The sequence below is a fragment of the Ostrinia furnacalis genome, unplaced genomic scaffold, assembly GCF_004193835.3.
Source record: "Ostrinia furnacalis isolate ACB-3 unplaced genomic scaffold, ASM419383v2 OfSCF1098, whole genome shotgun sequence".
Lineage (NCBI taxonomy): Eukaryota > Metazoa > Arthropoda > Insecta > Lepidoptera > Crambidae > Ostrinia > Ostrinia furnacalis.
Window position 1 is genome coordinate 35,339 of NW_021131337.1, and position 12,446 is coordinate 47,784.

Genomic DNA, 12,446 nt, shown 5'->3' on the forward strand with positions numbered 1-12,446 from the left:
ATAAAGTACAAAATTAAAATCTATTACAAAAAGATCTGTACAATCATGAAACTTATAGTTTACAACTGGCACACAAAATATCATTGGAAAAGTCTCAGTTCATTAATTATTATGTACAATTTAATGCTCAGCATTAGGCACTAGTAAATTCTTTAGTTGTGACAAATATATTTTCCTACTACATTCTACAACACCAAATTGTCATTCGTAAATGAATAAAATGGCGTCTGTGTGATATTGAACTTAACCACAAACCGGCAATGTTCACATTGAATGTATACTTGATTATTTATTTTATAAGTCCGACAATCCCAATATCTTTCAAGTCGTCTTTCTTCTCCAAGATGAGTCCCTTCTCATTTGCTAAATGCAGCACTGACAGTAAGGCTAGCGGCACACTGAGCGACTCTCTCATATGACTGGACAGTTTGTTAGGTAGCCGCGTGTATATGGAGAAGAATGTAGATGGAGAAACATCTTCTATATCGCCTTCTGGAGTCTTCTCTGTCAGCATTTTCCACGTGCATTGCTTTAGTTGTTTCATGTCAACTTTTTTCGCTCGCATCGCGTATGGTATGAAGATTTTCGCCACCTGTAAATTATACAAATATGCTTAGTTCTCGTTGCCAAGTCACTAATATTTTTTCCTCTATAGTTGTACTTATGTGGTTTCTATTACATTTAGTTTATGGTAGTTACCTTAGTCGGTGGTTCCAGCATGTCACCAAGTTCTTCGGGCTCGGCCGCCTTTACTTGCTCGTGTAAATCGCCCGCAGCTGTCGCGTCTTCGTTGCCCCAGTCATCACCATCCTGAAATAAACACCATATAATTATGTTTGAAATGTTAGTTCACATTTTAACATTAAAATTGGATCAGCCACTCTCCGAAGGGACCCCGATCACATCCCCAAGCAGGATTGAAACCCCTAAGGAAAAGACAAATGTGATCGCGTCAAGCAAACTTGGCGACGCACTGTAGCGAAGAAAATCGGTAAGAATTGGAGCGAGAGCAAACGCGAAGCTTAAGACTCCTTGTTCTCCTTCAGTGTGGAGCCTAAATAACCTGATGATGATATTTACTTACAGGGAAGGGAAGTTGTTATATTAGGGCAATATCAAGGATCGTTGAATCGACATAATGTTAACTCATTTAGCTAAGACCCGTGTCTTTCTATTTTAGTTATATCATCGAGGCCCCACAGGTCGGAGGTGGGTCCCGTGGCATTTTGACAGCTCTGCCACCCAATAGTTACGCCACTGGTTGTCCTCCTGCAGTGGAACCTAAATGATGATGATGATATACTCACAGGCACGTTGTTGGGGCAGTACGAGGCGTCGTTCTCGTTGTCGTAGTCGTAGTCGCGCGCCTCCTCCACACAGGGCTCGGGCTCCGGCTGCTTGCTCCGCTCCAGGTCCCGCTTGCGGAGAAGCGTGACGTCACGGCGGAGGGCCGCACTACTCACAGGCACGTTGTTGGGGCAGTACGAGGCGTCGTTCTCGTTGTCGTAGTCGTAGTCGCGCGCCTCCTCCACACAGGGCTCGGGCTCCGGCTGCTTGCTCCGCTCCAGGTCCCGCTTGCGTAGAAGCATCACGTTGCGGCGCAGGAATAGCTTGCGGAAGTGGGATTCGTCTAGGCCTCTGGAAATGGAAGATATTGAGTTTGTAAAACAGGAACAATGAAAAACAGTGGAAAAAATACTATTTATTAAAAAGAAATACATAAAAAATCCAACCCGCCTGCCAAGCATGGGGATTATGGCAAAACCCTCCACTATAATGGAGGAGGCTCTTAGTCCAACAGTGGACTGTAAAGGGCTGTTGATGATGATGATGTCATTGAAAATAATTATAGTTCCTAAAGCATAAAAACCTTCTTCTACACTGAGATAACATTTGTGTGAACCTGCGTCTTTAGCTTAGAGGAGGGCCGTTTTAATACGCTAATAAATACGAAGATTTTTAGTATTCTATGACACAAATCTCATTCAAAATTGTTTCAAGTAGTGTTATAATGTAACATCTAATGTACCACATTCTGCAAATAAATATTTTAAATTTTCAAGAAACCAGTGTTTACGGATCAAAACTATGCAAGCGGGTTCGTATTGTCTCACGGGAGCTAGCGTCTAAGCAGTCGTTTCAATGAGGGCTATCGTTACAGCGCTGACCAGTTGGCGCCACTGTAGAGTAAGGTTACTGTCACTTGCTAATGGCGCCAAGTGGTGAGCGCTGAAGCGATAGGAGGACTGTCGCATTTGCACTCACGTCCTAGGGACAGTGGTGCCAAGGATGGTGCCATTTATGTAGAATATGGTCATGTCAATCGCCAGTGGTGCGAACTGTTGCGTATAAAAACGATAATTCTCATTTATTCTAAAGTCAGGCTCGCACACTCACTGCGGCCGCCCGTCGCTGTCACGACAGCAATATAATTACGCGTGAGCGATAAGGATGGGTCATTGGACGAAATTCTACGAGCTCGGCGACCGGACTTTAGACTACTATTTTATACACCTACCTGTCAATAGGCGTCTTGAAGTTGGTCTCGTTCCACGTGTGCCCCGTGGCCAGCGTCTTCCTGCTGATCATGATCTTGGCCGGCTGAGCGGGCTCGTACTCGCCTACGGGAGTCCCTCGGCAGTCGAACGCTAGGCCGGCGTTCTGGAAGTCTAGTTGACGTTTCGTCCGCGGAGGCTTCTTGCCTTCTACTGTTAGTCGGCCGCCGGTGGATTGGGTCCGCTCGGATTGCTTTGATGCTGAAAATAATAATATTGTTACTTTAATAATTATGAATATATATTTCACTGTAACATTCGGTATTTTAAACTAGCAAGAGTTTTTTTTATTCCACGTAGTTAATCAAGATATTTTAGGCCCGGTTTTCACCAAGGCGGAGCGAAGCGCAGAAATTTGGCCAATTAGATTTCATTCATTATTGGAAAATGAAACGCGCTACCTTGGTGGAAACCAAGGCCTTAGCAGGCCCCTCTTTTCCACTAGGCACTTTGGGCACCAGCCCAGGGGGTTGCAGGCGGGCCCCCATCTGTTAAAAAGTCCTTTTTCCAGATGACAAAGGCCCCCTTTGAGTGCCCAGAACCCCTAGTAGGTTAAAGACGGCCCTGCCACAGCGCCATTATGTTATATTTATTGTCCTCAATGCATGATGTACATAGTTCGATGTTTTTCTTATCGATAAACTAGGAGTACAGTCGTGCGGCGCGCCGGGCCTAGGGTTGCCAGGTGTCCGGCTTTTTACGGTCTTGTCCGGCCTGTCCGGCTTTTTATTTTGCTGCCGCGCCAGGCAAAAGTCGAACCACAGATATGAAGCGCACGCATCAGGACGTTGGGCAACCGATGATGATAGTACTCACTCGTGAGCTATGACACTAATTGCTTTTAGAGTAAAATGTCCGGCCAAATGAAGCACAGAGTCCGGATTTTGTGTTTTTGGACCTGGCAACCCTAGCCGGGCCGCATGTCGGTGGTGCGCGGGTCACTGACCTCTGTTGTTGCGCAGGCGCCAGTGCTTGGGCCCGGCCCAGGCGGCCACGATGGAGCCGCAGTACGGGCCGCATGTCGGTGGTGCGCGGGTCACTGACCTCTGTTGTTGCGCAGCCGCCAGTGCTTGGGCCCGGCCCAGGCGGCCACGATGGAGCCGCAGTACGGGCCGCATGTCGGTGGTGCGCGGGTCACTGACCTCTGTTGTTGCGCAGGCGCCAGTGCGCCGGCCCGGCCCAGGCGGCCACGATGGAGCCACAGTAGGAATACTCGAGCCGCGAGTCGTGCGGTGCGCCGGGCCGCATGTCGGTGAGCCGCGCCGGCGGGCAGGCGGCCACTCGCGGCGCGCACGCGGCTAACGCTGCCTCGGCTTCCTCTTCGCTGTCGATGCCGCCGAGGGGCTCGTCATCTGTGAAATGGCAAAGTTTATATTGATAAACGCTTCAGGGTACGCGTTCTGTGAACGTATGCGCAGTGCAGACGTCATGACAACGTCGTCACACGTCATATTGTCGCGGAGTCTCTTTTTTTTTTGAGGCACATGAGTACACTACACCTGCATTACTATAAACTGTCGAACGCCTATGCTGACTAACAGAGCCTTAATTAATATAGCTAAAAAAAAACACAGAATGAGGCTACAAAAATAGCATTTTACTTTTTATCTAAAAATAAGTTTAGTTGGGCAATAATAAATTTTTATTCCCAAACTCAATTCTTTATTTTTCAACTTCCGACTTTACTTGACTACAGTATACAGGTTGATAAACTCACCATACAAGTCATTGTGAGCTTCATCCTGTGGTATAGGCTCCACCTCGGCATTCACGTCAAACGCGAGCGCTTGTTGCGACAAATTCAATCGGTTCTCCTCCACCCAGTTGGTTACACGGTCACTGCATACAAATAAGAAAAGATACACAAAAACTTATTTTTAAAAATATGGGATTTTAAAAATAGGTATGAACACTGGCAGTCTAAAGGTAACTTAAAAAGTCAAGAAGATTAAAACAAAAAATTTATAATCAACTTACACATCTTCACTATCAGGGTCCCAGTTGCTTATTGAGAAGCCAGTAAAAGGCTCGCATATCTGATCATTCTCAGTAAATGCTGGCAGCAGCTTCATAGCTAGAGATATTCGCTCTGTCAGTTCCATTTCTTCTGGGACATTCTCTTTGATAGGCTCCAGGAAATTTAGGTCAGTTCTGGAAAAAGGATTAATTTGATAAAAACTGTGTAAAAGAGTTTTTTATAAGCCTACTTGTAAATTATTTTTTTTATTTGACTTAGTTTTAAGGCAGTTTTACTAAATAATCACCTCAAAATTAAAGCTAATGTTTTGTCATGAATAGGCAAAGAAGCATTGAATGCTCGATTCGATGACGTCACATCGCCCGTTGTTGCAGCAAGCCTCTCGAAAAATGGATCTGTAAATGAAAAAGTTTTAAATGAGAATAATAGAAACTTTTTAGATAATGTTTTAAATAAAAAAAATACTACATACAAGAAAGTGAAAACACTGTCTTCTTTTCACAAGAATTATGAGAAAATATTACGTTTACTTCTTTTTCTACCATAAGGGTAGAATCTTTTTTCTATTCAACCTTAGACAAATTCTTAGATTAGTGTTAGCCTTACCTATACAATCGTTAGAATCAAAATCTCCATTGAACACCTCAGGGTTGGCAGCGATGGCGCCTTTAGATCTCTTTTTCTTCTGCTTCTTGGCGGGAGCGGAGTCGCCATCCACCGCCCCTTCGTCTTGCGTGAGTCCGTCGTCGTCTTTTTTACCTCTTTTTGTCTAAAAATTGTTTAAATGAGGTTAAATTTTGATCTAAGTTAATGTTTAACATCGGTGTACAACATGAAGCGATTGATAAATGAGCAATCTTTTCAGTCCATCGTACTTTTAGACTACATCTAAAGTGAATATGTAACAGTAAATAAAAGTGAGGTTTACTTCTATATGATGTCAAATGTACAATTTTAGACTACCCATCTCTGCACCAAGCATATGCTCGTATCTCAGTGGCCTCATGGCCTGTGTGTGTTAGTTACTATGTAATAAAAAATATAAGTATAGTCGGACTAAAATTAACTTGACATTATCTTACCTGAGCAGCTTTGCTTAATCCACCAGCCATTTTCAGCACGTCATAGTGCACAGCGTCTACCCTAAAAGAGTATATCCTCGCCGAAGCGTCCACTACCGTGGATGCTGTCTGAAGGTTTTCCATGCGGGAGTCATGCCGTCGTAACATCGAAGTCATAAAGTCTATCAGTTGTAGATTCCATGCATTGTCTTTGTTTATTTTCTAGAAAAGAAAAGGTAATTCATTATTGTGGTGCAATATGTATGTAATGCAACAAATAATTAAAAATTATCCAACTCTTTTTTTAAATAATTTAATATTGGAAAATTTCCAAAACTAATTATTGAAAGAAAAACAGATTCATGGAAAAGAAATTAATTCTTCTTAGTAATCAAAATGTAGACAAAGTTTCGATAGTTTTTTGTTATGAATAATAAGTAACTTTTCAATAGTAATAAATTTTAGATCAAACAGATGATGTGCTTGAGTTTGAATCAAGTTTAGAGCATCTTTTGTAATTAAGACCTTAGACGTACATTCTCCGCATACAGCTTGAGGCATCCCTGGAAGTGTTCCTTCTGTGGGGACGAGGACATGGTGTCCCGTCCACGCCGGGGAGATGCCTGCGGTGTGGACGTCGCCACCGCCCGCTCCGATGCCACCAGGGATGAACGCTCAGCATCATCATCATTTTGATCCTGGGGGAATCATAACAATAAGAAAACTGTGGACATCAATTTTATTGACTTTTAAACCAGCATAACTAACCAGTAACTAAGTAAGTGAAGTTAAGCAGATCCTAATTGTAGTAAGTACTCATTTAAATTCAAATTACAAAATTATTTGGCAGCATAGATAAGTTTAATTTCTTTCTAGAATTAACACTAGTTATATCTAACAAACATCACATCCAGAACCCTTTGCTTACAATGGAGATGTATTCAGATTTCATTAACATTATGATATTTATGTACTTGGTTACTAAAGCCTAGGTTTAGATCAGCGTTGCCAGACGTCCCGATTTTGGCGGGACGTCCCGATTTTTAAATCAAATTTAAATGTCCCGCGCGGGACAGGCTCGGTCCCGCTTTTCGGAGAGAACTCGACCGTACGTGGCGTACGTACTAAATCTGATTTAAAATATTATTTTTATTGTTAACCCTCGCTGTACGAGGTGGGGTGTGACACACCCCAGTCCTTTAAAAATAGCCACAATTTTAAAAATTTGCAAGTGCTGAATTTGAAATTCTCAGTAGCTGGAATTATGACACTGCTGCTTCGATCAGCGTTGCAAAATCAGTCCAGCGATAACTACCAACTGAGTTACATGCCTTTAAAGTGCGTGTGGGTGTCACACACCCCACCTGGTACGGGACGTTGTTAAAAAGTTTTAAAAAAAATCTAACAGTTTTGGTGTAATTTTTATATTTTTAGCTTTGTCAATTGAATAAAATTCAATACAAATATTCTTTTTCGTGATTTTTACGGTGTCTGAAATTTTCAAGCACTTTTAGTCAAATGAGATGACTTTTAGTGCGAATCTGGAAATTTAGTACTGAGACCCGAAGATGTATGTGAACATACACTTATGGGCTACAATTTATACTTGGTGATACAATTTATGGGCTCCTGAAATGGAATAACATATTTTATAAATAAATAAAATTGTTACGCTCCCATTTTATGCATTGAGCATACTCATTTTCTTTCATCAGAATTGTGGTAAATTGAAAACCGATGATCAAAACAAATTTATACCCTTCCAGTTTTTAATTTACTTTAAAATTATAAGTAAATTACTTGTACTTTGTGAAATAAAAACGGTTGTCATAATTAAAGGCACTAATTAAAAATTATACATAGGAAACTGATTCCTAAATTACAAGAACAACGGAAATTGTGTCTTTTTGTTTTTTTATGATAAAAATGTTATAATACATATTTTCAGCTCAGAGCATTTCTTAAACGTAATTAGCACACGTAAATAATCAATATTAAATATTAAATTCCATCTAAAAAAATGTTGAATGAAAACTATCACTTTGTATATTGGGGTGTGTCATACCCCACCTGGTACGGGACGTAACTTTTAGTCACCTCATACACGGAGGGTTAAAATACATTTTCTATAGCTACTTTTGCTTTCTATTGTCACGTAAACGTAATTTTAAGTCAAATAAAAAGATAAATATTTGAAAACCTTTGATTATTATACGTTTTTTTACTATGTCCCGCTTCTGACGGAAGAATCCCGCTATTTTCACTTAAAAAGTACCAAAGTCCCGACTTGGTGAAAAAAAAAACTGGCAACGCTGGTTTAGATTAGGGTTTCTGATTTCTCGACCTATTTTTTTTCTCGAGTTTCGAGAATTCTCGAGGCCATAGTCTCGAGTTTTCTCGGGTCTCGAGTCTTTTAATGAAAACTGCTGAAATCGGTTGAAATTTAATAAAAACACAGGTTTTTTTAATCTATTATACCTACTTTTATGCACAACAATCAATATTAGAATTTAGTAACACTTATTTTGGTAAGGAAATAAACAAAAAATAAAATCTTTCATAATTAATATTTACCTACTGATTAATAACAAAAGTCATAAAGTCGCATGTACTTTAAGGATAAATAACAATAAAAATCTGGAGCTACAATTGAATCACTTGTTTTCTAAAGAACACAAGTTCAAATAGCAAAATTACGATAAATAGTTTTTTTTATGAACAAAAAAAAACTTTTTAATAAATTTTTAAATTTCTTACAGATAACGACTTGAATAAACATTACGAGGAGGCACGAGTACCTAACCTAACGTCTGTTAGGTAAGGTGACTGTCTAGTTAACAAATTTTTCAGTCTTTAAATCAGTCAGATTAAACATACCTACATAATAAATATATCATACTTGTTGGTGAACATTATTACTTAGTTTCGATTGAGATCATTACTTTTGCAAATCAAATCAGTTAAAAAAGGAAAGTCTAGGCCAGTCTAAAAGCAACGTTGACTATTAAATAATTAAAAACTTACTTTTGTCTAAGAAAATAGGCTTTTAAGAATATTAAAGCTTCAAAATCGAAACTCGAGAATTCTCGAGCTCCGGTAATTTTTTTCTCGTCTCGAATGAAGCCAAATTTCTCGAGTTTTCTCGAGTTCGAGAAAGCTCGAGCAGAAACCCTAGTTTAGATGTACACAGTCAACAATAAACAGTTTTGGTGATTTAATTAACAAACTTGCAAGGAATCTTAGATTAATAAAGCAAGGAATATGAAAGCTTCTTATTTACCTCAACTCTTGCTGCTACACGGCTCTGCGGTATGAGACTCCGTCGTCGGATGGAACTGTTGGCGCTCCCGCCACTGCTGCTGAGTCTTGGGAATCCAGCTCGCGAACTTATTGGAGTCTCCAACACCATTGTAACATTGATATACAAAACTGTACAGTGTATTAACACTTGCACTTTTAAATGAATTAGTTAATTCACTATTGTTTGTAGATAATACGAAATGAAAAATAATATTTTCGATGAAATTGAAATTCAAACGACCGTTGGCTTTTTTTTTGACAGCTTCATGTGTCAAGTCAAAAATCAAATTTGTTTTTTTTTTCTTTCCTTTTGTAGGAAAATGCAAGGGCTTTATGATATACAGCCAACTCTTCGGTTTTATTTTAATAAAGGACTATGCACACTTAACAGGTGCGAAGGAATAGAGATCTTCTTTTTTTATGTTGACAATACACGTCGAGGCCGACTTGATTTGTGCCATTTCGTGAGTTTGTGAGTGAGACGAGTTCATGACGAGTTACAAAATGGGACCAAGTGGGATGGGATGGAACTTGGGTTAATTATATGATATCACTTGATATAATGAAGGATGATAGATGATAATGATGATAGGCTGTTTTCAGGGTTATTATTTGTATGGAGATACATCGCTCCGTGAACCGTGAACGGATTCGATTTTCGATTCGTCCAAAAAAATTTCACTTGTCTAGCCACAGTAGTTTTTACTTCATAGGACTTCTTGATAGAATTTGATACTGATGTTGCACTATTTTATTTCATTTGCATACACTTAATATGTTATAGGTCTACCAGAATCTCATGGCAAACAAAAATATTGGAAAAGTGTGTTTTTCATATGGCAATTGTCTATGGTTTAATTGTCACCTGTCAAAGNGCCCAGCAGCCAATAGAGACCCTTGTATTTTAGATTAATTTCGTCTCGTTTGGTTTGTACATGTTTACTCCACGTAAGTAAATAAAATAAATAAAATAAATAATTCTTTATTGAATAACTTATTGACAGTTTTTAACAATAGGCTAATATTAAACTATATAATAGGTAAAAGTACATACGTGCCTGAACTAAGAATTATAATTCCTGTATCTCAGGCAAAAAAGAGGCTTACATTACTTTATTAATAGAACTATTTCCAGCAAAATATATAATCTAATATGTATACATAATAATATTTAAATTAAAAATTAAAATCTACACAAGTTACATTTAAGATTTAAAATCAATACAATGTGCTACATAATATTGCTTGTTCTACATAATTTATTAAAAACATCCAACATACAGTGTCTGCGTAAACAAAAATAATATACTGGGTCACAGTCAATGTTGCAGAAATCATACAAATTATTTATTTTTACTCTAGATATAAATGCAATTCGGGTTTGTTAAGGTAGATTTAATCTACGGTTGATTAAGTCTACGGTCCAAGTACATGCCCAGGTATCTTACAGTTTCTTGGTGTGGTAATTGGACGCCGTTTAGGGTAACTGCAGGACAGTCTCCTTTACGNTCTTCTGCCTTATCAAATCAGAGTACGTTTTACTCTGTGGATGTCTGTTTGAATCTTCAGGCGTGGATAACCAACAACATTCCTGAATGACTGATGTTATTTTACGAACAGCATTATCAACATCTGATTTGGTTTTCAGATCTATTTTCATATCCAGTTTTTCGTGAACCAATTCCCGATAAGAGTTCCAGTCGGTACGCTTGTTGTAGAGTTTTGCTTTATGTTCTATGTTTAGAACTGTATTGCCGATAGTCAGGATTACCGGAACGTGATTAGTGTTAGAGTCCAAACAAGTTTGTATGTCATGAGAGAATCTTGATAGCCCTTTGACGATGAAGAAGTCTATGACGTCAGGAAGGCGATTAGGGTCAGTCGGCCAATTGGTCGGTTCAGTGGGCGAGATTACAGTCAAGTTGTTCTTGTCTATAGATTTCTTGAGCTCTCTTCCTCTCGTGCTGGTGAGTCTAGAGGCCCAGTGTACATGTTTTGCATTCCAGTCACCACCAGCTATAAAGCGCTTTCCAAGTGTGTTGAACAGTTCATTATAAAGCTCTTCCTTTATAGTGTGTTTGGGGGGGCAGTATATGGCTGCCACATTAAATGTTCCATCCTGGTCATCTACTGCAACCGATGCTGCTTGTATATGTGGTTTTTTAAATTGTGGCAATTCATAATGTTTAATATTTGACTTTATAATTAGGGCAGCACCTGCATGTGCTGTACCGTCTGGATGGTTTGTAGTGTAAATGTTATAATTCTGTATACGGATACTACTTTTATCAGTTAAGTGGGATTCAGACACCAGTAAGATGTCTATGTTGTGTGAATGTAAAAGAACCTCTACCTCAGCTAAGTTTGGAGATAGCCCGTCTAGGTTCCACGCAGCCATCTTTAACGAAGTCATTGTGAAATTTTAGCTACCAAGGTTGTTATGAGGTTAATTAACGTGCTCATTTGTTGTAATATGATGTCAAACTTTTCTGCTTGTTTGAGGAGCATTTCTTCGATTTTATTTGATGTTGTTGTTTCTTCGTTCTTATTCCTTCTCAATGCATCTGCGTAACTTACTCTCTCATTTTTGTTGCTGTCTGTTATTTCTTGAGGTTGTGTTTTTTGCTTTCTGTCGGTTTTAGCACCAAGTGTCCGATTTACTAACACTTGCTGGTTATCTGTGTTTTCCGATTGTATTATTCTTCCTCTAGCCTTTATGTGTGCCTGTTTGTTTGACTTCCTGGATAGTATTTCCTTGTATACCTCGCAACCCTTGAAGTTGGCTGGATGTGCACCAAAGCATAGGGCGCATTTTGCAGGAGTATTCCGATCGGTTTTAGGACAGTCTGCTGTTCTATGTCCTTGGGCACATTTTACGCAGCGGTATGGTCGCATACAATAGTTTTTGGAGTGTCCATATTGCTGGCATTTTTGGCACTGAATAATTGTGTTTCGTTTTCGTGGTTGTTCTATGACAACTGATTGATGATTAATGTATTTGATGCTCCTAACGGCTTCATTGTTGGGGTTTTGTTGCAGGGTAGCAAAAAATGTGGAGGTGGGTTTCTTTTCAGGTCCATATTTTGCATTTATTATCTCTCCAATAACTGTGTTCCCTGTTTCTTCAAGAGCTTCTATTATACTGCTAATAGGCGTTGAGTGATGAAGATTCTTAATAACAACTCTAAAAGGTCTGGTGTCTTTTCTGTTGAATGTGTGTCCAATGAGTCCTTTCTCTCGGATAACATTTAATATGGATTTATATACTTCTACATCAGCACAATTCAAGCGAAGTTGGTTTTTGTTAATTATTTTGTATATAAAGTCGGTTTTACTGGCAACATTTTCTAGTAGCTCAGTGAGCTTAGAGAGATCTTCAATTCCATAAAGGATTATAGGAGGTGGTTTCGAGATCTTGGGAGGGTTTTCACTTTCGTTATTTTCCTCTGGGTCTACAGGAAGCGAGCTGAATTGATTTGTGACTATAATTCTTTCTGGCGATGGTGAAGAAACCGCTTTTCTTTTTTTGGCATTGTGTAGCACTGGAACTCT

At 39.3% G+C, this 12,446-nt stretch overlaps 1 protein-coding gene across 2 annotated transcripts; it reads right to left on the minus strand.

The window, feature by feature from the left end:
- barr (non-SMC condensin I complex subunit H) lies at positions 1 to 9,164 on the minus strand. 2 transcript variants are annotated; one of them, XM_028302281.1, is made up of 12 exons: positions 8,875 to 9,164; positions 6,131 to 6,292; positions 5,616 to 5,816; positions 5,140 to 5,302; positions 4,820 to 4,928; positions 4,533 to 4,706; positions 4,273 to 4,394; positions 3,698 to 3,907; positions 2,519 to 2,756; positions 1,464 to 1,638; positions 700 to 810; positions 1 to 592 (listed from the first exon to the last, which is right to left on the minus strand). In XM_028302281.1, the coding sequence occupies exons 1-12, from the start codon at positions 9,001 to 9,003 to the stop codon at positions 290 to 292; spliced, it is 2,097 nt and encodes a 698-aa protein (XP_028158082.1). In that variant the 5' UTR covers positions 9,004 to 9,164; the 3' UTR covers positions 1 to 289. The 2 variants fall into 2 exon arrangements, with proteins under 2 accessions (XP_028158082.1, XP_028158081.1); XM_028302280.1 differs by having other exon boundaries at positions 1,308 to 1,638.
- Between the last annotated feature and the right edge of the window lie 3,282 nt (positions 9,165 to 12,446).

Bases quoted from the DNA above. Each gene is read 5' to 3' on its own strand.
- barr (XM_028302280.1), bottom strand. From the start codon at position 9,003: ATGGTGTTGGAGACTCCAATAAGTTCGCGAGCTGGATTCCCAAGACTC. The intron at 5,817-6,130 runs GTACGTCTAAGG...TTTCTTTTCTAG, and splicing joins TCAAGCTGTATGCGGAGAAT to AAAATAAACAAAGACAATGC. The intron at 4,707-4,819 runs GTGATTATTTAG...TCCTTTTTCCAG, and splicing joins ACATTAGCTTTAATTTTGAG to AACTGACCTAAATTTCCTGG.